The sequence below is a fragment of the Falco punctatus genome, assembly GCF_963210335.1.
Source record: "Falco punctatus genome assembly, chromosome: 2".
Taxonomy (NCBI): Eukaryota; Metazoa; Chordata; class Aves; order Falconiformes; family Falconidae; genus Falco; species Falco punctatus.
The window spans coordinates 72,864,275-72,888,105 of NC_137581.1; the positions used below are offsets into that span (position 1 = coordinate 72,864,275).

Sequence of the window (23,831 nt, forward strand, 5' to 3'; positions counted from 1 at the left end):
AGGGCTAAGTTCTATATGCAAGGAGGTGCTGGAAAGCCATATATTGCTTGAAAAACAGGAGGGCACTAGTCCAAAATCACCAATATCAATTGAAAATAGATTCTAGTACATTATATTGCAAAATTAGCCATATTATTTGTTCTACCTGGTCTCAAGTTCCAGACTAGCTCCTGTTGGTGGTCAATCTGGCAAGAGTCTCCAGCAGTAGAGAATCTGCTAGAGACCAAAAAAAAAAAAAAAGGCCAGCATGATCTCAGAGTATGTGATGACTGCTGTGTGAAAATACTATTCAGTATATTTGTCATCTGTTTCTGAAAAAAAAAAAAAAAAGAGTGTCTGTATGAGACTCAAATGCACAGACGTCTAATTGAAATGGTTGTTTTTCACATTCATCGGTTCCCCAACACAGTTTACCACATGTCTGCACAAACATCTGTGCTGTCCCACTGCATAGGTGGCTGGGGATTTAAATAAGCAGCTGGAGGCAAGGCATGCTTTCTGTAACACTTCTGTCTTAAACATGCACCAGAACATAGCCTCAGAGAGTGAACCCAGCAGTAAAGTATCCTTCTCTTCCTTTCTGTTGAATGCTATGTAAGGAATTGCCACTGTCAGATGTAATTTGTCTCATCTGTAATTCCCAATTTCATATGAGCAGAGATGAATCTAATATTAACCTAGGAATCCCTTTCAAAGCTTTATACCAATTCTATGTAACTTGCCATGGTCTGAAGTACAGGATTTAGAACCTTTCCTGATAGAAAACATGAAATGAGCTTTTAGAAAGTAGTAGGAGTTAAGTTCTTTTGTTTTGTCTTCTTGATTTTCATGTCTTAGAGGTGATATCTTCAAGGCCTTCTCCATAACCAACAGGATTAAAAATCCACTTTAAACAAGACACCCTTCAGATTTTGTCAGAAAGATATGATTTCAAGAGCTTTAAGAGACACGCACAGAGAATACAATGAATCTAATTAAGAAGATTGTGAAAATTTGGCTTTGTGCGTTTTGGCAAGCTTCCAACAGCACGGAGTGAACCTGATTCTGCCTGCTGTTAGGAGAAGTGCAGATGTGCATACAGTGAGTTCTCACTTCCTTGTGCTCCCTGTTCAAGACCTGGGCAGACTTCCAGGTCCCCATGTTTACCGAGAGCAGCTCCCTCCCAATGCCTTTGGGGTGATGCACAAGAGTGTCAAAGGAGAGAAGGAGGAAAGGGAGTTAGGATCTCCTTACCTGCAGGTAAGCAGGCACTACGAGGCTGTGCAGGGATAACAGCCAGCCCATACTGAGACACAGCCCGTGCACACACTTGGCCCATCTGCCTGAGAGGGACTTCTGCCTTGCTGAAACAGACTCACTGCCCTCCTGAGAAGGACAGCTGAGGTCTGAAAGGCTCCTTGCGAGCCCAGAAGGTGTGGATATGGCAAGTGTAGAATATAACCTTTACAATGAGAATGTTTTATTTTTCAGTTACCTAGAAACTACTGTCTGGGGATCACAAAGCTTTGTGTTAGACTGTAATTAGATATATTTCACAACAGCCCCACGAGGGAAATCACTAATTACAGCAGTTTGTTGAAATTAAAGCAAGTGTAATAATGGTTGGTAGTGACTATAATATTATTGCAATCTTGTATTACTACACTTCAGGCCATGATTGTATCAAATCTTAGAAGCCAAGAGGGTTGGGTATGGCTGGCATATGAATAGGGAATGAAGAACTGAACTAGGCATTTGCAATTTCTTAAGTCATGTGCTCATAAATCACAAGTCATATTAATTTGGTCTGGAATAAATATTCTGGTGCTTTGGTGTAGGGAAACACCCTGGAGCTTGAGAGGTTCTGTTGTGACAGAGAGATAAAACCTACAGCCCGTCCTGATCAGCTGCAGCCATATAAAAATTCTGTATTTTTGTGGGACTGATAATTTTGCAAGACAAGTCTGTTGATCATGGCAGCGTGGAAAAATCCCAACTCAGAAACTTGCACTTGCCTTGCATCTGCTCATTAGAAATGTAAAAGTTGCTTTCTTTTCTTGCATTTAAATACCTTTGTGAAGCTTTACTAACATCAGTGATGAGGTATTTCCATTGTAGAGCCAGCTGCATCTGAGCAGAGGCGAGAAGTCCTCTGTACACACATGGACTGTGAAGTCCTCTGTTACGACAGATAATCCATTAACGTGAGGTAACAGTGTTTTGGTAATGTAGTTTTAAGTTTTGCATAGATTAATTAAATGGTATTTTAGCCTTTAAGAAAAATGTGTCAAATGTTATTTTTATTCTTTCTATCAAAAAGTTTTAGGTTTTTTTAATGGATGTACAGAAAGAGGAGCCTGGTTAGCAAAAGAATTCAGAATTTTGCTAGTCTGTATAAATTACACAGCAGTCTGGCAGGATTAAGACTTCAAGAGAGTGAGCTAGCGGAGGTGAGGGTGTATCAGACTGCATGCGGTTGCAAACTGTCTCCAACCGGCCTAGCTGGACACACCATGGAAAGAGCTGGTGCAGAGAAGACTTGGTGAAAGACCAGGATCCAGCCAGCTGGTGCCCACGAAACCCAGATGAGTGACTCATAAATTGTAGCTGAGATGTAAAACTGTACTCCGTGTTGTGGGTAGCGCTGGCAGAGCTGTTCACTTGCACTGTAGCATCAAAACTGCAGAGCAAGCTTCACACCTGCCCAGGCATAAGGTTTCACAGTACAGCTGGTGCCAGAAAAGGTGTCACCCCCTTCCTTAGCGACCATTTCTGGCCAACTGGTCTTGCTTCCTCCTTTCTGCTGTCCCTGGGGCCCTGAACCGGGCAAGCCTTTCAGCCTGCTCAGCTGGCAGAGCAGTTCCCTGCTACTTCTCCAGGGCTTCTCCTCTTTTCTTCCTCTTCAGCTCCTACAGCAGGAATACTGTCCTTTATTTTACATAAAATGGCTCTGAATTTAAGTGAGTATATACTGGGTGTACGTGGCCAGGTGCTGGCAGCGGGGGGCTGCCAGGGTGGCCTCTGTGAGGAGAGGCCGGGGGCTGCCCAGGGCCACACACAGCCACTTCCAGACAGCTGCAGCCGGCCCACCACCGGGCATGGCTGAGCCCCTCGGCCAGATCGGCGGCACCTCTGGGAAAACACATTTAAGGAAGGGCAAAACCACTCTGTAGCAGGGTGACAGAAAGGAGTAAGGGGAAGAAGTGAGAAACAGCAGTGTGACCACCAAGGTCAGAGAAGAAGGAGGGGGTAGAAGTGCTGCAGGTGCTGGAGCAGGGTTTTCCCTGCGGCTCATGGAGAGGACCACAGTGGAGCAGATACCCACACTGCAGCCCATGGAGGACCCCGCAATGGAGCAGGTGGATATTTTCCGAAGGAACTGCGGTCCCTGGAGAGCCCATGCTGGAGTAGTTCTTGAAGGGCTGCAGCACATGGAAGGACACACACTGGATCAAAGTGAAGAGGAAGGAGCAGCGAAGAAGAACTGTTATGGGCTGACTGCAGCTCCCATTCCCCAGCTCCTCTGCACTGCTTGGGAGTAGCGGTGGGAATAGTGGGAGCGCTGGAAATGGAGGGGTGAAGTTGGTCCAGGGAAAGTGGCAGGGTGTGGAAAGGTGTTGTTTTCATTTAGTCTGTTCCTCATCATCCAACCTTTTTTTTAATTGGGAAAAAAAGTTAGTTTTACCAAGTCAAGCGTTTTGCCTGTGACAGTAACCGGTAAGCGATCTCCCTGTCTTTATCTTGACCCACGAGCTTTTCCATGTTTTCTCCTGCTGTCCTGTTCAGGAGGGGCAGTGAGGAGCAGCTGGCAGCTGGCCAAGGCCAGCCCACCACTGGTTAACAAAACCTCGGAGACAATTCTGAAGCCTTTCCCCCCCACCCCCGGGAACAGAATCTGTAAAACCTTGGGGGAAATGGCTTTGAATGGTTGGACAGTCTACTAAAAATTGTGGTTTCTTTTTTTCCTCTGGCGCGGGGAGGAAATACCCAACCCCCCCTGAACTCTGGGGCGAAAAAAATCCCGAAAGAAAACCCCCCAAAACCCCCACGGAAAGCCCGACTCTTTGCGAAGGGCGGCACAAAGCAGCAGGACGCGGTGGGTTCTTGTGCCGCCACTCGCTGCCGGTGCCCTGAAACACGTGCGAGAAGCCAGGGCGGCTGCGCCTGCCGGTGCGGTCCCCTCCGGAGCCGAGCGAGGCGACAGTGCCGGGGGTGCCGCACGCCCAGGGCACCGCGGGCTGCACCTACGGGGACCGGCTCGGTGCAGCCGGTCCGCAGTTGCCCGCCGCACTTGGCATTTTGCCGGCGCCTTCCACAGCCGAACCCGCGCACGGTTCAGGGGCCGCGGGCCGCTCTCCGGTGCCGGCTCACGGGCAGTTACCGCCCCCCGACCCGCGGCGGAGAGGTCGGGTCGGGGCCGCTCCCGCGGGCCGGCCGTGGGGGCACCCTCGGGGCGGGGGGCGATGGCGGTCGCCGACAGACGCATTTCTGCGCTTCCCCGCGGCCCCGGGGGTGCGCCGCCTGCCCTTCCCGCCGCCGCCTGGGCCTCTTCCCCTGCCGGGCGGCCGCTCTGCGAGGGCTGGAGCGGGACGGGGCGGGGGGAAGTGTCGCCGTCGTTACGGGAGACGGGGGAAACCGGAAGCGGGCGGGGCGGCGAGGCGCTGCGCTGGCGCGCGCTCCCGTGCTCCCAGCCTCTCCCCGCGGGCCGGCCGGGCGGCGGCGGCGGCGCCATGGGCTGCTTCTTCTCCCGCCGTAGGAAGCCGGCCCAGGGCGGCCAGCAGCAGCAGCAGGCGGCGGCGGCCGGGCAGGACTCGGCGGCCGGCGAGGAGAAGGCGCCGCAGTACAGCTGGGACCAGCGACCCAAGGTACCGTCCCGGCGGCCGCGGGGCTCGGGCGGGGGTTCGGCTGCCTTGGCGGGGGGCAGCGCCTCGCCCTGCTTCGCCGCCCGGCGGTCGCGGGGCTGCCGCCGTGGCGGGGCTCGGCGCGGGGGCAGCGCCCCGGCAGGGAGCCCGCTTCCCCCGGTGCCGCGGTGACGGCTCGGCCCGCGCGGGGAAGTGCCTTTGTTTAACAAAAAACAAAAAGTATTTGGCCCCAGGGGGTTACCAGGCGCCCGCAGCTGCCAGCGGAGGGGCCGGCACGCCGCGTCCTGTGGCTGCCGCCTGTGCCAGCACCAGCGCCCGGGCTGTGCCCTGCCCGCGGCGGCGGCTGCTCACGGTGGGGCAGCGCCCTCGGGCCGCCCCCCCGCTGCCCAGGCAGGTGCTGGCCCCCGGCTTGGCCGTGGCCGCCACCGCGGGCGGTGTGCGCCCGCCCGCCGTCGGGGCTTGCGGGGCGGCTGAGAGCCCCGCGGGTGCGCGCCGGGGCCCGGCCCGGGGATGGCGGCCGCTGGCGGCGTGTGCCGGGCTGAGCCCGGGTCTCCGCACCCGCCGTGCGGGGAGGGTAACGCTTGGGGCTGCTGTCCGGGCTGTCAGGAGTATCTGCCCTTCCCGCTTGGCTGCTGGGATTGTTGAGGGGGTTTTTTTTGAGTCGCGGTTTTTTAGATGTTTGGTTTGGGGATTTTCTTTTTTTTTTTTTTTTTTTCTAAAGGTAATGGAACTAGAACTAGCTTGCCAGTCCCTGAAGTGACAGATGAAGACAAATCCTTTCCAGTGCTGTTTCCTGACCTGCTGAAGGCAATCATGAAGCCTCAAGCAGGAAAGCACTGAAGTGTTGGATTAAATGTATTTCTTCCCACCTTAATTTCAAGTTTCACTTCTGAAATGTCGTGACACCGCAGCCCTGCCAGGCCTCCCCTCTGCTCCCGCCGCCTTTGGGTGGGGAAGGAGAAAACGGGACAGGCAGTAAACAATTGATGTGGTTTTAGCAAACAACATTCCCAAACCTTTAGGCCATGTTTTACAAGTATAGAAAAGAAAATGTGTGAACTTATTTAAATGCTTAACTTGCTTGTTTTTTAAACTTGGCCGTGTGCTCTAGGGTGTCCCTTAAGTCTTCCAAGTAGATTAAAACAAGCTGAGATGGAGAGAGTGTGTGCATGGCCTGGAGGAATCTGTTCCTTGAGGATAAAGATGGTTGATCTGTGTTGGGCTTGTTGCTTTGACTTGCTAGTGGATATTTGTAGTGCCACGTTGGAGAGAGAAGGGGAGGGTGGCAGCCTGTTACTGGTTTGGAGACTGTTCTCGCAGGGAGAGGGGCTGTACTGAAACCACATTTTAGAGTAGCAGAACAAGTCTTAGCTCTGTGCAAAAGTAAATTACTAAATGAGCATTTGAAATCATGTTATTTAGTTTTAGAGCAAATTCGTCAGCTAAAGCTCAACAGATACGAGACTTTTTACCCAATCTGCTTATGTGGCACTAACTTCTAAAACTAAAAGGAGGAAGGTCAGGACATAGAAATACTTGATTCAGAGAACAGCCAGCCTTGTTGCTAAGGAGATGACTGTTGTTGACGTGCTGGAAGTATATTCAAGCTAACAGACGAGGCTATTGCAGCACCAACAATCTATCTCTGGAGGGGAAAAAAAAGCATGTAATGTATTGCATGTACAACAACTTCCTCCTGTTCTATAAAAGCCTCTTAGAAACTAGAAGAATCAGTGAGTTTGTGCTGTGCTACTGAGCCACAGAAGCAGTCAACTTAGCTGCATAATTTTGTACTGTCCAGCTCAAGAACAGCTACTTAATGTTTAAGCTCATTTCTCTTGCTCTTTGCAGCCTTACCTTTCGTGGGGCTTTTGGGTGTATGCTTAGTACATTATATCCAGGAAAGCAGTATTGAGGCACCTGGCTATAGGTAAAGGAATACTGAGCGCTTAGTGTGCTAAACTGGTTGAACTCAGTTTGTATAAGCAGTACTAGATCAGTATTAATGTAGCAGCCTTAAGTGTTGTCCCATATATATTATCCAGTTGCCTATTGCTTTCTCATTTCTGATGCATCACGTATATTACACTTGCCCATTTCACAATTTTTGTTCACACACAGACTGAAGTCAGTGGGAAAACTTGCAACATCAATACTCCCTTTTGTTCATCAGGTGCATTGAATTGTATTTTGAACCCAGAAAACCTCGACTCTGTCAACAGATAGGCTGGTGGTCTTTTGAAGTTCATTTCCTGTTACTTCTAATAATGTGTTGATGTACCATTTCAGTTGGGGGATTGTTTCTAACGTTAGGCTCTCCTACTCGGTGATGCAGTTCTGGTTATAGTGTGGTTCTGCAAGCAGGTTTGGCAATTGCCTGCAGTTCTTGTAAGCTATCCCTTGTATGTTGTCATGGGTGGGTAAGTCTTGCTGCTCAGACACTCCAGCTGTCTTCCTGTAAACTAATACCATGCTGATACTCTCATTGTAGGCAGAGAAGTGTGGGCACACAAATGTGTGTGTGCTTGTCTGATTAGGGATGTGAAGTGACTGCTAGCTGACAGCCATGCTGGAAGAAGCTCTGAACCTGAAGAGTTCCTCCAGTGAAACTTTCTTCTGCTTCTGAAGGAAAGCATCAGTAGTGTAGTCTATTTTAATTATGTTCTGGTGGCAACAGATGATGAGTATTGGTACTGTCTGCCAGTGTAGACCTAGCCAGAGTAACAGGACAGTATCCTAGTGGCCATGTAACTCTTGTATAATAGCCCTGAAAATGCACCATGTTGTAGAAAACTTTAAATGCAAAATACTATAAGGTACTGATAGTTGAATTAAAAATAAGGGAAGTATATGAATTTTGGGGATCTTGTCAACTTCCTACGTGACCTCACTTAGGTGACGACAGAAGTTTGCGTTTTTAGGGTATGCAAAAATTAATCAAATTCAGATTGCGTTGTGAGTCTGCTGAGATCTCTGTAATGCTTGCTGACCCTTGGTTTCCGAGAACTGTGTGAAGATTACTCACGGTGCAGCAGAAGAACCAAAGGATCAGCTTATCTTGAAAACAACAGGGAGAAGGATGAGTATTCAGTTTCTTGCTGCTTTGGGATTCTTAGTCGAAGAGAGTAAGCAGATTGAGTCTGTTATTTCTGCACTGCCTCCTAAGGACTTGTTATGTGTTGATGTCATTGGGCTGTCATAAGAGTCCCCTTCTGACCAAGTGTGGGAGAGGAACTTGGTGGTGCTTAGTCCTCCTTGGCCTTCTTCAGCAGGTTTCCACCTAGAATTTAAGATTGTATTACTGCTCCCAGTTTCCCTTTTCCTTTCTTACCTTACTGTCTTCTGTGACTAATGTTGTTTACATGCATGACCAGAGCCATAACCACAGCAGTAACTTGAGTATGGGTCCATATAGACAGGAACTGGGGTTTTGTGTCTTGTGACAGCAGACATACCCACGTGCTGTGACCTGTGCAGGAGAAGCATACAAAGCTGCATTATCTTTTTTGCCATTGTCTAATCTTCATAGAAGTAGGATTGGATTAATTATGATCGCAATGGCATTTAAAGTTCAGAGGGACTTCCCTTCCCCCCCCCCGATGATTTTTCATTTTAAAAGGAACAAGTAGGGTTTTGTTTTACGTCAGTAGACTTGCAGCTTAATTGCTTTAGTTGATAGCCAGCATGCAGCTATCCTATCGTCGATATATCAGACAGTGATGGCTGTATTCAAACAGTTAAAAAAAAAACCCTCAGAAGTTTAGCTTTCTACATAAATCGTACGTAGTTACCTTAGATTTGAGGATTCTGCTAGAATGGTCTGAGCTGATGTGGGCATCTTTAACTATCTAGATCTCATTTAGGTAGTCATTTTATTTGGAATTTGGTAGTCATTTGGTTTGGAATATAAATTAAATCACTTTTTTTCCCTCTAACTAAACAATGAAATATTTTGCCCTTAAATCCAATGCATCTCTCTTACGCTTCCCAGTACACCAGAACTACTGCTGTATGTCTCAAAAAGTAGTCTATCAGCTGATAGTTGATAGTCAGCAGGTACTTACTAAACAATATTTCCAATTAAGTCAGATGTAGGCATGTAGTAATTTCCTTTCTTCTTCCTCTTCCATCTGCAGTATTTGGCAATAGTTTGCTGCTCAGAAAAGTATGAGAATGACCATTTTATGCTATTGTGGGTATGTGGGAGAGAGGGAAGATTACGAAGAATAGAATAAAATGTGCATTCAGACTGTTTTATTGGCCACATCTGAAGTAAAGGTATGCAGGAGATACTCCAAGATGGGAAAAACTGTATGCTAGGGACAGTATATGCCAGTTCCAGTCACTCTTTCAACACTTTCTTGTTGCCTGAGAATCTAGACATCTGCCAGAGGTAGCTTCAAAAGTCTCCAGTGGTTGTTGCAGCTCAGTATTTAAGGGTACTGAACCCATGCAAGTGTGAATATGCAGAAGTGTCTAGGCCTGGGAGTGCAATTTTCTTACTTATTTCCTTTCTGTTAATTCCCTACCGACAGAAATAGCACGTAAAGCTTCTTAAGTTTGTGTGCCTACCCTATAGCTGCAGCTTTTAATGTCACTGGGTCAGAAGCTGACTCTTATATGTCATCAACTGTATTTAAGCCCATAGCTGAACTGCCATCAGTTATGATTTAGAGAGAGAGGGAATGATTGTTTTGAGAATTATATTAGAAGAGAAGACCTTGGTGTAAGTGGTTTAGAAAGACTTTATAAATTACTTTTTTTCTCAGCAGGCTAGACCCAGGTAACATGGGAAGAACTGTGATCCATTAAGAACAGCAGTGTCGTCTTGTATTTGTGGTGGGATATCGTGGCTGACAAAAACTCTTTTCCTGATGGACCCAGGGAAAAGTCTTGTTAAGATATGAACTCATAGCAGAAAGAGTTCAAGAAGCTGTTGGGATCCTTGGTGATTCGAGGCATGGTCACCGCTAAAACCTGTGAGGGTTTAATACTTCTAAGTCGTCTTCCAGATGGGAGCTGCCTTGTCTTGGTGCCAGTAAACTGGATAATGGTAGTTGAAGAGATGTACGTCATCTGCAGCCTTCACGTCTGCTCTCTGACCTTCTTGCAAGACAAGTGTTTGCAGGAAGGAAAGCTGCTTAATACACCTTGCACTTGTTGCAGCAGAACTTCGTAGAGTTCAAAGCAACCATGACAGGCTTTTGTTTGCCTTCACTTCTCTCTTTTCTTTGTTCTTTAAAATCTCTGCTCCTTACAATTTGTCCTCCGGTCCTTTTTAAGAGACTTGGTCATCGCTGATAACCAAAGTTGCGACTTCTGTACCTCTGAGGACAATATTGTGTAAGCAGGGATTACTTCTTCATCCTATCTGGTTATTTTCAGTCTGTCTATGGAGTAATTCCTGAACCTGCACATAGCACTTCTGTTAGAAGGTTTCAACTCTTGAACTGCATGCATATCTATTAATGTAGAACTCATACCTACTCCAAATTTAGCTGAAAACATTAGAAGTTGTCTCTGTACTGTCATCATTTGGACTTACACCAGTCTGGGGGGGGAAAAAAAGACATTTCAAAATGTATTAAGAGATGGAGAGTAGAGCATCTGTCCGGGTGAGATAGGTGGCTTTGGACAAAGTTCTTTCAAGCTTTATCCAAATGCAAATACATGAGCTTTTGAACAGCTGATTTTTGTTGACCTGCCACATGCTTAGGATTTTACAGCAAAAGTTGCACCAGATGAACAGGCAGCAAAATCTACATAGCCCTGGTAATGGTTGTATGTGGCTGTATGGTTATCTTCTGTTGTTTTTTGTTTTCCTAGCCTGGTTTTTTGCTACCTTGCTGAGACAAAGCTTAAGCAGCACTTAGTGTTGACTGTCAGGGGAAGGAAGGTGGATGCAGTGGTTTAATACTAACCTGTTGATGATAACTGCAGACTTCAGAGATGGTGAGCATGGAACTCTGTGATAAGCATATTAACAGTTGTTGGATGCATCCTCAAAACTGTAGTTCTGCTTTCACACTCCTTTTTCTGGCATGCTTCTTTTACCCAGGGGAAGTAGAACGTTCAGATCTACCACAGTCTCTTAGATTACCCCCTCCTCACAGGAGCAATAACCCAGTGGGAGGAGAGAGTATTAAATCTATTTTGTTGAGTCCCTCCAGTGTGGACAGAAGTGTTAGTCAATAAATATTCTTGGTCTTTAAAAGGAAAACTGCAAAGCAAAATTAGAGGAAATTGGCCAACTCCCTAGTGTGGTGAACAAACTAAGAAGTAAGAGTTGTGTCAGGGCAGAACTCTTGATTCACGTCAGGGAAATAAAATTGAGCTCCTGAATCTAGTAATAAGTTGACATTTTTTTTTATCATTTAAATTCAACTACTATTTTTTTCAAGTGTACTCATTTAAAATTGTCTGTAAGCTGTGGGTTAGCTGATTAACCAATGTTTTTTACCTAGGCCTAAATGAAATTGCAAGATGAAGTTGAAGTTTCACATATCTTTCTGTAAAGGCTGTTGTGTAGGATGAGCTAGTGCTGTTGGAGAGGCTTTTTAGAGCAGGGCAATTTAGAAGGACATGCTTAGGTGCCTATTTTCAAAAAAGCTGTAAGTTCCAGAAGCTAGGAATTCCTCCTCCCGAAGAGAAGTAACTGTTCTTCTATACCCTGTTGTGAAGGCAGTAAGCTTGTCTCCCAAGGTTATTTAAAAAGCAAGCAAACAAATGTTATATATATTACACATAAGCATTCTAGGAGATGCCTGGGAAGAACATGTCCAAAAACAATTTTGATACTTCTGTTCTTAAACTTGAGAGAATATAAGTATAAATATATGTGGATCAAATATGTAAGGTTACATGAGACTTAAGACCTTAGAAGTTTGAATCCTAATCGTACCGTGTGGCTGTGTCTCCATGTTTGTTATTATTCGAGCCTCCCAGTTTTATTTGTAATTCTTCCAGCTAACTTTCCTGGATGTGTACTAGTGCTGTTAAGTATGACTGAGGGGAGATTTCTAGGAAGCCATCTTCATTGTCGCAACTTGCATTTTGTGGGAAATTCATCAGCTGCAAACCACCTCTCCTGTCCGGAGGTCAGCTATGTTGTATATAAAGGAGTACCTTTTATTGGTTGGTAGAGACTTTTGGTTTTCATTAGCTGCTCTGGACAAAAGCTACCTAGGCTGAGCTGGTTTAGTGAGTGTCTGGCACTAACCCATCCTGGGTTGTGCCTTTCTCGGGTCTCTAAATCTCATGCAAACGTGCAGTGCTGGGCAGGAGGAGTTTATTACAAACTGGACTATACAGAAATTGTTGTAATGCATTAACACTGATTATGGTGCAGCAAGCTTTAGGGACCTCAGGCTGATAATCAAATACCAGGTTTGTGAAGTGGTCTTGTGTTAGGCTAGTTCAGGTACTTGTATATTTCTAAGTGCTGTTTTAATAAGCTTTCACAAGAGGGCAGAGTAGAATTTGCTTGGGGAATTGCAGTTATTTTGAGACTTATACATATCTAGAAATGAGCCAGCTCGGATTCCTTTGGTGTTATGACAGCATGGGCTGTATTATTCATGCTGTACAGCTGTATCTCATACTGTCCTGGGTGTCGCTGCTCCTCAGTGGAGAGTCCCAGGGAAAGCCACAGTCTCTCTGAAGTGTCCCTCCCCGGTGGGGGGTAGAAGCGATGGGATGCTGGAGAAGAGGCCCCTGCACCACTGCTGCCGTTGTAGCTAAAACAATCCCATAGCTGCTGTTAGCACAAGATAATGCTGTGATGCAGATAAGTATCACAGTAATCTTTGTAGTTTGTAAACACAATAAAGGAGATACTGCCTGAAAGCAGCAGGGTTTCCTTGCAACATGTTGAGCTGTGGTAAAATATGACCAAGGAAGCTACTTGAAAAGGAAATACTGTGTATCTGTAGCTTTATGGATCTGTAAGTATGTTGGCCAATTCATTTATTATGGTTATTATGATAATAGTCAGGACCATCATCCTTGCTGGAACTGTTCACAGTCCACAGAGAAAACTAGCTCCTCATGCCCCCTTTCTTTATTAGAGGACTAACTGAGTTAGCTTTTTTTTCCACTGGAGCATCTCAGAAATGTAGATTCAATTCTTTGTTGTACCTCAACACTGTGCATTGAGTTGTTTAGTTGTTTAGCTAGAAGAGTTGCTTCTGATTTCTTAGCACTCTGAAGAGTTTTCTGGCAGATTATCCTGTACAGTTCAGTGCTACCTCAATGAATGCATGTAAGTTGACATTTAGCATTGTAATATTCTCTGTATGTGAAGATTTTAACTTTTTTATTTTTTTCGTCCTTCCTTTTTCAGATTGACCCCAAAGATTACACTTTTTCTGGACTTAAAGACGAAACTGTGGGTCGACTGCCTGGAAAAGTAGCAGGGCAACAATTTGTCATTCAGGACTGTGAGAATTGTAGTATCTACATATTTGACCATTCTGCTACAATCACTATTGATGACTGTGTAAACTGCCGAATCTTTTTAGGACCAGTAAAAGGCAGTGTGTTTTTCCGTGACTGCAAAGACTGTAAATGCATAGTGGCCTGCCAACAGTTTCGCACTCGGGACTGCAGAAAGCTGGAGGTATTTTTGTGCTGTGCCACCCAGCCTATTATAGAGTCCTCTACAGGTATGAAATTCGGATGTTTCCAGTACTATTATCCTGAGCTTGCTTTACAATTTAAAGATGCTGGACTGAGTATCTTCAATAACACATGGAGCAACATCCATGACTTTACCCCTGTGTCAGGAGAAAATAATTGGGGCCTTTTGCCTGAGAATGCTGTAGTCCAAGATCATGTTCCTTTGCCCGCTTCTGAGGAGCTGAAAGCTGTCAGAATTTCTACTGATGCTATGAGGAGCATAGTACCAGTAACTCGAGGGCGGAGACAGAAAAGCAGTGATGAATCGTGTTTGGCTGTGTTTTTTGCTGGTGACTACACAACTGCAAATGCCAGGAAGTTAATTGATGAGGTAAGTGACCTTCGTGTTCAGCTTTTTGATTTTCTAATTGAAATTTCCCCTGGACAGCCTCTGGTACTCCCTGAAAGGAGAATGCAGAGGCTCTGCTTGTCTACTAACCATACTGATCAACTGCACTGTTTAAAACCTTAAAGCAAAGTGAGAGACTGGAGATCATCTGATCAGACAGCTGGTTTATAGCTGACATCCTGTGACTGGCATGTCTATCCTCTAATAGTTCCAGTGTGCTTTTCCATCATGGCACACCAAAGCTACATTCCGAAGAAAATGCATAGTTGATTGGATGAACTTGGCCAAATGTGGAGTAAGTGATTAGCAAAAGCAATTGCTTGTGAAAGGGGTATAGCCAATTGTTAGCTTACTGCCCTAAAAGTGATGTCTAACAAAACTGTCAGTCCTGAAAGATTATCCAGTACTAAGAAAGACTTTTAAAAAATACCTTGTTACGTTATATCCTCCCTGCCACCTAGTACTGGAACTTTTTCTGGAAGGGGCAGTGTTTGTTTGTCATGGTCATGGCTGGTCAGCTGTCTTGGATTACTTAAATAGCTGGAGCTGTTTTGTGGTGTGTGGGTTTTTTTTCCTCCCCCAACCCCCACCTACCCCTGGTGAGGCAGCAGCTCCTAAGCTTGGCTGAGTTTGGGCTTTCCTGGAGCTAAAATCTGGGAGTTGCTGGCTGCTTTTAGCACCCTGGAGTGCCAGGGATGACAGAGCCAGTAAGCATGAGCTGTGGCTTCTGAGAGAGGTATCTGCAAAAGCTGCTGATCCCAGTGCTGTAGGATCAACAAAAGAACTAATGGAGCTTTTTCCCTTGGGTTTTTAACTGCAAGGAAAGAAAGTTGTAGGGTGTTTCCATGCTTCCCCGCTGCCCAGTTGGATTTTTATGGAACTGAGTTACGAACAGCTACTGGAATGAAGGGAGATGATACTTATGGGTTCTTCTTTTATGAAGAAGGAATAGCTACAGTCAAAAGGATAATGGATTGTTCTCCTGTGTTAGTTCCTTAGAAATTACAGTTAAGAAGATGCTAAAAGACTAGTTAGTGAGATTCTGTAGAAATCTTACGGCTCTGTGGATTAATCGATGCTTTGGAAATACATTGTTGCTCCTTCTTCATATGCTTTTTGTTTTGCATTAGATTTGAAGTAAAAAGTTGTGTGTGTTTGAAAGTTTGTAACTATTTTTCCAAAATGGAAAACTTCAGCAGCGGATAGATGAAGTTTGAGCTAACCCTTGACTGAGCTATTGCAGACTAACAAGAACTAACTGCTTGACTCCAGATGCTGAATGCTTTTAACTCCCATTAGTTTCAGCTTGTGAGGGATTGTGGGGAAAAAAAACACAACCCAGGGCCATAATATAAAACAAAAATATTCACATTTACTCGTCTAGGTGCACTAGGGCAGAGAAGAAAATCTGGATGAATGGAATGAAAATAAACAGAAATGTAGAAAAAGCAAATGGTCTTTGAAAAAAGCAGAAAGGGTCCCTTTGCTCTGTGACTTAATGTGTGTGGGGAAAATGGATACTTGAGTTGAACTTTCTGCCTGGGAAGCATTTTTAACATGAATTCTTTCTCTGTTGAAAGATGACTGGTAAAGGCTTTCAGCTGGTACAGACTAAAGAAGTCTTAATGAAGGCAGAGGATGCTCACAGAGTTTTCCAACAGCGTGCATCAGAATTCATTCCACTGCTTGAAAAAGGTGAGTTTGTGTTGTTTTCTTTCTCTTCTTGCTATAGAAATCTAGCTATCACTTGAGAGCCCTGGAGAACAAAGAGGACTGAAGGAGAAGACTGTGTTTGAAGGGCATAATGTAAAGCCAGTTGAGATGAGTTTTGGAAGCCTCATCCAAAGGCTTCCAAAGCCTAAACCAGGCCCTAAACCAGCTGAAACTCCTGAAGGCATCATAAATGAGCCATTCCATGCGTATTTTGTGGCTCTGCCCCCCCTCTAGTGGTCCAGCTGCAAAGCTCAGGAGCAATGGCAGATGCAGATCTGTCTGGCATGGTCAGAAGAAGCTTTTAGGCTGTTTCTAACTTAGCACCATTGCTGCTAAGCCACCTGGATGTTCAGTGTTCCTGTATACATATTTAAGCAAATCCAGTATAGATGTGTATAAAGCAGGCAAGTGTTAAATTCCTGTTTATAACTGGTGTACTGTCAGAGTATTTCAAAAGCCTTTTTATTGATCTGACTGTAATTGGGTTTTGCCTCTTCCTGCAGAAGTACTGACGTCTTGCCATCTGTTACATGCTAAAGCTCAATACACGCTCCCAAACTTAGTAGCAACATGCAGTTTGTTTGATAGTAATGTAAGAGGTCTGTGATACTTATTGCAAGAATAGGACAAAAGTTGTTATTAGATGACAATCTAGTTTAAGGGCTATCTTGCACCCATGTGGGAAGAAATAATGTGTTCAGAATGAAACCAGAGAAAGGGGATCTGCAAACAGTGGGTGAGAACGAGTCTAGAAATCAGGCCGTTTTCTATCTTGGGACTGAGGCAAAAATGCCTGAATGACTCAGTCCTGCTCCAGATGTCTGTGAAATGGCTCACTATTTGAGCAGTATAGTCTGACTCACTTCCATGATGCCCTGTGCTCCGTAGTGGTTTTGTGCCATTGCTGCCTTTCAAGAAGTAAAACTGGAATCCTGCCAGAATCTCTGCAAAAATGAGCATGGAATTGCAGATATTTTCTTCTCAGATAACACTGTACTTTGAAGCTATGGTTAGGTGTTTTTAATTCTTTATCCTGTGTTATGGCTGCTCAAGCAAAAACCATGAAACACTTCTTGCAAGCTTCACAGTTCTCTATGGGTTGAGAAATCTACTGTTTCAAGTTTGAAAGTGGTGTTGATTCTAGATGAAACTGTCTTCTAGGTTCAGTGGTTGCTTTGGAGTTCAGTGGAGATGGTGCTGTGGAAGGATGTCAGAGCACTGTAAATGATGTTTTTAGCGGGACCAAGGTAAGCTGGTGTATTGCTTTATTGGCAGAAAATCATACAGAATGTCTGTGATACTTGATGCTCAAGCTGTGGCATTGATGTACTAGACAACCTTTTAAAGTTTCTGAATAGTAAAATCTGGATATGCTATTTTCTTGCTGTTGTTTTAGTTTCTTTTGTACCCAAAAACTCAAGATGCCTGTCAGAGACAAGAAAAATAGCCCTAGGAAAGAGTACTAAATCCCCATATCCATTGAACAGTAGATTTCCACTTAAAACTCTTATTTCATATAATAGTAAAAACAAATTCCATAAATGTAGTACGGAAAAGCTCTGCTCAAGTCTTATACTAAACTCTGCTGTGTCATGTTTTAGTCTATTAAACCTTGATAAATGTAATATGATCGGATTTCAACTTTTTTCAAGGTTTACTTTTGCTGTGTAAGATACTACAGGTGTCTTCCTGAAAGGCATTTTTTTCCTCCTTCTTCTGTCAGCTTGTTTTACTGTAGCTTCTTTACACCACATTTCCTCTTTGCTTGCTGTCCCCATTTCTCTGAATGACATTGGCTTTGAGAAAGTTTCTGGAAACAATTAGAGCACTCCTGATAACAAGGAAATGACAAACCCTTTGCTTTCAAGCAGCTCCTCAATGAAGACTAGAATGGCTTCGAGACATAGTGTCCATACAGTTGCTTGCTGTCTTTCAGTTCCTTTCAAAAGAGTTACTCAGAACCAGACTGCCTAGTTTCTGAGAAACAGTTGTCTTGTAATAAGTCATCTCAAATGCAGCTAATGTTTGCTTATTGCACCAGCGAAAACCTGATATGTAGCAGGCTTTAATTTGGCTCTCATTCTGAAGAATGCTAGAACTATAGTCTGGGCAGTATTGTGATATTACTGATTCTTCTTGTGACCCAATAGTCATCACCACCAGTTTCACCAGAAAAATGTAAAAAAACAGGAGCTTACAGTGGCTTTTTTTAGTGTGGTTAGCATATTACTTTTTTTTCCACACAGAACAAAGCTGATACTGGGTAGTAATTCACTGGTTCTTCTAGATCTTTTTCTCTATTCAAAGACTGAAGTGATATTAAATATAAGAACAAATAAAATTTTGTTTTCCTCACTAAAATGACTGATGTCTGTTACTATAATTCTATGAATGCCCTGATCTGAGATGTATCCAGAAACTTCAGACTGTGCACTCCATGCTGTGAAGTAAGCATTGCTCTTGGAGATAATCTGTAGGGTTTGGGTTCAGTTCCGAATACGGAATTACTTACTGCATCTGGATTTTAAACTTCTGTTTACAGCCTGGTTCCATAGTAAAATCTACATCGCTTACTAAATACTTGCTGCTCTGAAGTAGGAAGCAGAACTTTGGGCTTCCTGAGAAGTATATATCTTTATTCAGATAAAATGTAACTCCAGAATTCCGATAAACACTGGCTTTGTGCATAGATCCCTAGATGACTGAATATCATGCATATTCTTTTTTTAGAAAATGTGTTTCTTTGGTCATAGTTTAGAAGCAATTTAGGGAGTAACAAACTTCATACTTATTACTCCAGAAGGTTCGGGAATGCTCTGTAAAATGTTTTTGCTTCATTGTTGGCTACCCTTATCATGTTTGAGAGTTGTTATAGTGCTCAGAAAGAATTATAGGTATCCCTGATCAAGAAACAGTAAGCAAAGCTCTTAGGAAATCATGTATCCTGTAAGACTTTGCAGAAGATTAATCTGCTTTTAAGCAGCTAGCTACATTTGTGTTTGAAAACCAGAGTTAAAAATTATGAAATTTGTCTGTTAACAGCCATAATTTCACCAAGTTCTTGTTTCTGATATAAATCTGATAAACAACTCTGGATACTATAGTAAGGGTAGAAAAGCTCTTCAGCAACAGTACCACCAGAGTTTTTTGAGCTGTTTGGTAGAAACAGCATGTTACAAGGAGAGCTCTATGCTGTGCACTTAAGTTAGACTTCCTGTTTGTGTGGACTAGGTACATCTGCACTCTTTACCTCTGACATTCTTTCTGGTGTGACCTTCTGCACTTTTTTTTTTGGATGCTTTCTAGTGGTGTTCTTCTGTATCATCACTTATTCATAAAATACTGTGCAAAATTTAAATGGTAATATCTTGGTAGGGAAGGATGCTGAAAGAAGATTCAGCTGTTGTGGCTGTGGTACCTGTTGCTGTTGCACCAAACAACTGCCAAATAATTAGTAGATGGTCTTAAGTCCCTTCAAACAGAAGTCTACCATGCATCCAAACAGCAGTCTAGGAAACTACAAAGTGATGATATAATTATTTTTTTTAATTGGAAATTTACTGGATAACAGGGTACTAATCTTAATACATAGCTTAAGTAAACCAATTCAAGGAACTGTGATAGTTTACACCCATGTGGTATTCTGAGCTGAAGCAGAAAAGTGGTGACTGTAAGAGCACAGTCATCTGGAATAACCCATTCCTACAGTCCCAGAATAGCTCAGTTGGCTGTGCCAACACATGTGCTGAGATAATGATGGTATCCTCTTGAGGTATAGAAAATGTAAGATAGTAAGAACTCTAAGTTTTTGAGACTATCACTTGCATGTTAAGACTGATGAACAGCCACAACACTGTCTGTTACTGAATTATTCGGGCATTGCCTAAGGCATTAATAGTTGACTTGTGAAAGCTTTCAAAGTTGACTGTCCTAGAGCTTGGACTTTCACATGTGTTGATCAATTTTGCAAAATGCAAATGTAATTGAAGGTTTTTTTTTTTTAAATCATCTGCTGAAGAAGCAACTAATTTTTTTGAGGGCAATATAGTGCAAGGGAGTAATTTTTACAAATTCTGCCTTTCTGCTAAAGGAAAACTTAAATGGTAGTCTAAGGTTTTTGCATGTTTGTTTTCCTCCCCTCTCCTGGACAGGGCTTTATGATACCAAGCAAAACACATCTAAATGTGTCGCGACGGAGGGAAGACACAGTCACTCAATATGAGTGATCAGCAGACTTCATTTATTGTCTCTTACAGTCACCTTTTATGCCTTCCTATAATTAGCTCATACATATTACAAAAGTTAAGCTCATTATTGGTTAGTTGCCTAAATACCAAGTCCACCCCTGCTTCTCTTCTGTAGTTATCTGTTCCCACCTGCAACATTCTTTTCCCACCGAAATCTTCCTGTTATTGTGTAACAAGAACAGCCAAAGACAGTGTATTTTGCTTTACTTCAGATAAGCTGAGAGCGATGTGCATTTTTGTCCAGCCAGCTGGACTATGTCTATGAGACCTTTTTTTAGCTAGCCAGTTATCCACATAAATGGACACTAGCTTAAGGTGTGACCCCTGTATAATTGAGCCCAGAACTTTTATTTCCCGTTTCTGGAAGGGTTACTGCAGCAAGCAGGTCTGATAAGGACAGATGATGGTAACAAAGGGTGCATCAGAGCCGAGAGAATTCTAGGACTAATCTGTCACACAGTGGAAACTAACAGAGATGTGCCCTCATGAAATCCAAAAATAAAAATAACCATTACTGGCTCCAAATGAACAAAGACTACTTGAATTTCTTTATTAGTGATGCATAACTATTTCCTTGTTTAATAAAACAGGTTTTTGTATCGGAGAGCAAGGCATCAGCATCTCAAGATGTAGACAATTTCTACAACTTCGCTGACATGCAGATGGGAATGTGAAGTTTAATATGAAGGTGTTCACACACAGTTTATCTTGGCACTTGGATGACACTTGGCTTGAATATGGCTGTAGTATGTGAGAAGTTTTGTCATTTGGTTTTGTATTCCTCATATATCCCTTTTGTAAAGCTATTGGTGGTTTTAATACCATATTACCTGAACTGGGGTAAATGGCATAGATCCCCACATACGTTGTGTTTAAAACTTGTATTTCAATTCCAGAAACAATGGAGGTTTTCTACTAACTTTTTTCCAGTGATTTCTATACTTCTGTTGATACTTGAATGTTTCTTGTCGACATCTCATGGTAATACATATTTGAAAAGTGCAATGCTGATTCAAATTTGCTGCAGTAGTAATTGTTATCTTTAACTCAGACACATTGTTTAGAAAGTGCATTTATGTGAAACTTGCTGTTCAAAACTTTCCCACATGCAAATATGTCTTCACTGGGGGCCAGAGAGGAAGCTGTAGTCGTTGACTTTTTCTGAAAGTGATGCCAAAACAGCACAGAGTAACTGCTCAGAGACTAATTTTGTCTTTAAGCAGCAAAGGTATTTTTGTGCAACGCTGGGGAGCTAGCCCATTTGCATGGGACAACTAGCTCCCAAGTTTTCAGTGAAGTGTTAGGTATTTTATACAGTTTTCATGAGAGGTTACACAACGTCTTTACATATGTACTCATTTGATTTTGACACCTAATCATTCCATTCACAATAGGTGGGATCTAGGTGGAGTAGACCTTTCAATTTTCTTTGTTCAACAATTTCCTGACTCGATGGTCTCCTTATCTCCTTCAGGTGCCCACCTTATCTTTTCTAATTATTCAGAGTACATTCTCAACACAAACAGAGCATCATCCAGAGAACTGTACCAAACTCATCCTAACTAATCTTTTTATTTTAAGACCTTGTTCTGTTTCAAAAGCCTAGTCTGAAATGAATTCTTATAGCATGCTTTCAGCAATAATGCATGACTTCTAAAATGCACATCTGGCTTATTCTGCTTCAGCATCTTTTTGAACAGAGTTGTTTGCAGCAGCAAGCATAACTGCTGTTATGCTAAGTGTTGTTGTAACACCATTCTGGTAAGTGAGCACTCGCCAGGCTCTTCTGCTTTGAGGTGAATTCTGAGCATGAGTGCTCTGCTGAAGATGCTTTAAGGTTCTTTCAGGGTCTGCGGTGACGCAGCTGTCTCTGGTATTCCCAAGTCATGGATGGGATATACATTAAGTTCCCTTGGATTTGGAGCAATAGGTCTCTGGAACCTTTGTTGTTTGCTAGAAGGGCTGTACAGCAACCAGGCAGGAGTCAGAGAAGGTCTCTGATGGCATGGAAAAACCCTGTTCTTTACTAGACCCCAGGAGAAGGGTTTTACACTCAGTAGTAGTAGTGAAAATTTATCTGTAAAGTACTATACTGCTATAGGGTTTATTTTGGATTAATTCTAAAAACAGACTGAAGAAGTGCTACTAGCATTTTGGGAGATGCATTTGAATAGTGATCAGTAAGGATGCTTATTGCTATATAGTGCATGTTAAAATGCGAATATATATGGATCGATATTAAATACATTATTGATTTATTTTTGCATATTGCATACTTAATGATTTTTCTACATGAACTTAAACTTATGTCCAGGTTTACAAGCCCTCTGTAATACTTGAACAGGCTGTGCATGCAGACACAGAAAACCAAATTTCTTAATTAAAATTGTGGCATGCCAGTTTAGCGTTTACAATCCATTGAATGTACTGGGGCTGTGTTGAGGGGCTAAAGCAGTAATTTCCCTATTATGGTCATCTGTCAAGAGGGAAGATATTGTGCACCTTAACTGAAAATGAGTCATCAGTTTCATAGCTCTGGAGCTCCCAAAGTGGGTGGCTAAAAACACATCTTTTCCTAATTTTTTAGAATTAGCACATGAAAGAATCCGTTCTCCTGAAATTCAGAATTCTGTCATGCCTAAAAGATATTCTGAGCTGTCATTTTGTTGCTACTAGGCAAATGCTTGCCCTTAGTTTAAACTATGTATCAAGAATACGTCCTTAGGACCTCTTGTTAAGGTTATGCATAGATAAAATAAGGAAAAATATCTCCTGAAGTTACTCAGCCACTGGTGTATAGAAAGTAAGAAAAATGTCACTTCTGTGAAATGTTTTTATTTGACAAAGTGAAATGAAATCAAACTGCCACCAGAATCTGACTGGTAGTGGAAATTGCCACTTATCTGCACTTAGCCAGCCAGCATTATTTTTTTTTTATATATGTGTGAGGAGAGGCCGTGAAACCTTAGATCAGTCTCCAAAGTACTAGTGCAACTCGTCAATGAAATTATTCCAAACACATACAGTAAATGTACTGTCCATACCACAAAAATACATTAAAATTTTGTAATGTACTTCAGAACTGTCATTGTGTAATTTATCTAAGCAGTGCATATATTGGACCATCTTGGTCTCTAAACTTCTATATATTTCCAAACTTATGTGCTGACATATGATTATATGTATGTTTAATAGTTTATTTTTCGCATGACCAACCTGCTCTGGAAACAAAGTGCTAAATTGATTTTTTTGTGACTAGTTTTGCTGGAGGACAGGATGATTAATTGAAAATTAATGTAGGCTTGAAACAGTGGAAGAACTGTTCTACATGCTAGGGGAAAGAGCAGTGTGTTGCTTTTTTTTTAAATGTTAGTAAGGAGGCTATCAATGAAGAGTTTTTTACTTAAAAAAAAACCCTAAATAATGAAGGAGTTTCTCAATCTGGTTATTTATCTTTTGACTTCCATTTCTTGCTAACAGGTGTTAAGAACACTTCCAGCCTAAGCATCAGGTACTGTATGCATTACAGAATGGTACGTGCTTCATGTAGTCTTTGTACGTTTGTTGTATAGCTTTTTATGTAATTTGTATTGCACTGTGAATGTGATTCATAATAAACATTGAAAATCTACGCTCTGGATTCTGGAAGACTTTTTAAAATTATCAAATATTGCAAAACATGATTACGTTATAGTAAGTATAAAAACTGAACTCAGTGCTTAAACGGGGACTTTAGATACTTAGATCTAACTGAAGAAAGGTGAATTTTTGACAGCAGGGATTTTTCCCCAGAGTCACTGAGAATATGATTAACTCTGTACTGCAGTTTTCCTAGTAAAATATGGAAGAAGTTATTCATGTATCAAGTTGTACAGAGATTCCAGGATGGAGACAAAGTACTTCTCCCTGATGTATGGGTGCCTGTGGTTGTTTTTTTGTTTTGTATTTTATCTTGTAAAAGTTTTGTGCCTTTTAACTGTGCTTACCTCTTTAGGTACTAGATGC

General features: G+C 42.8%; 1 protein-coding gene across 1 annotated transcript; it reads left to right on the forward strand.

The window, feature by feature from the left end:
• Positions 1–4,616: 4,616 nt before the first annotated feature.
• On the forward strand, positions 4,617–23,457 carry RP2 (RP2 activator of ARL3 GTPase). The gene is made up of 5 exons (XM_080375332.1): positions 4,617–4,844; positions 13,183–13,848; positions 15,447–15,561; positions 16,741–16,826; positions 20,417–23,457. The coding sequence occupies exons 1-5, from the start codon at positions 4,710–4,712 to the stop codon at positions 20,498–20,500; spliced, it is 1,086 nt and encodes a 361-aa protein (XP_080231458.1). The 5' UTR covers positions 4,617–4,709; the 3' UTR covers positions 20,501–23,457.
• Positions 23,458–23,831: the final 374 nt, after the last annotated feature.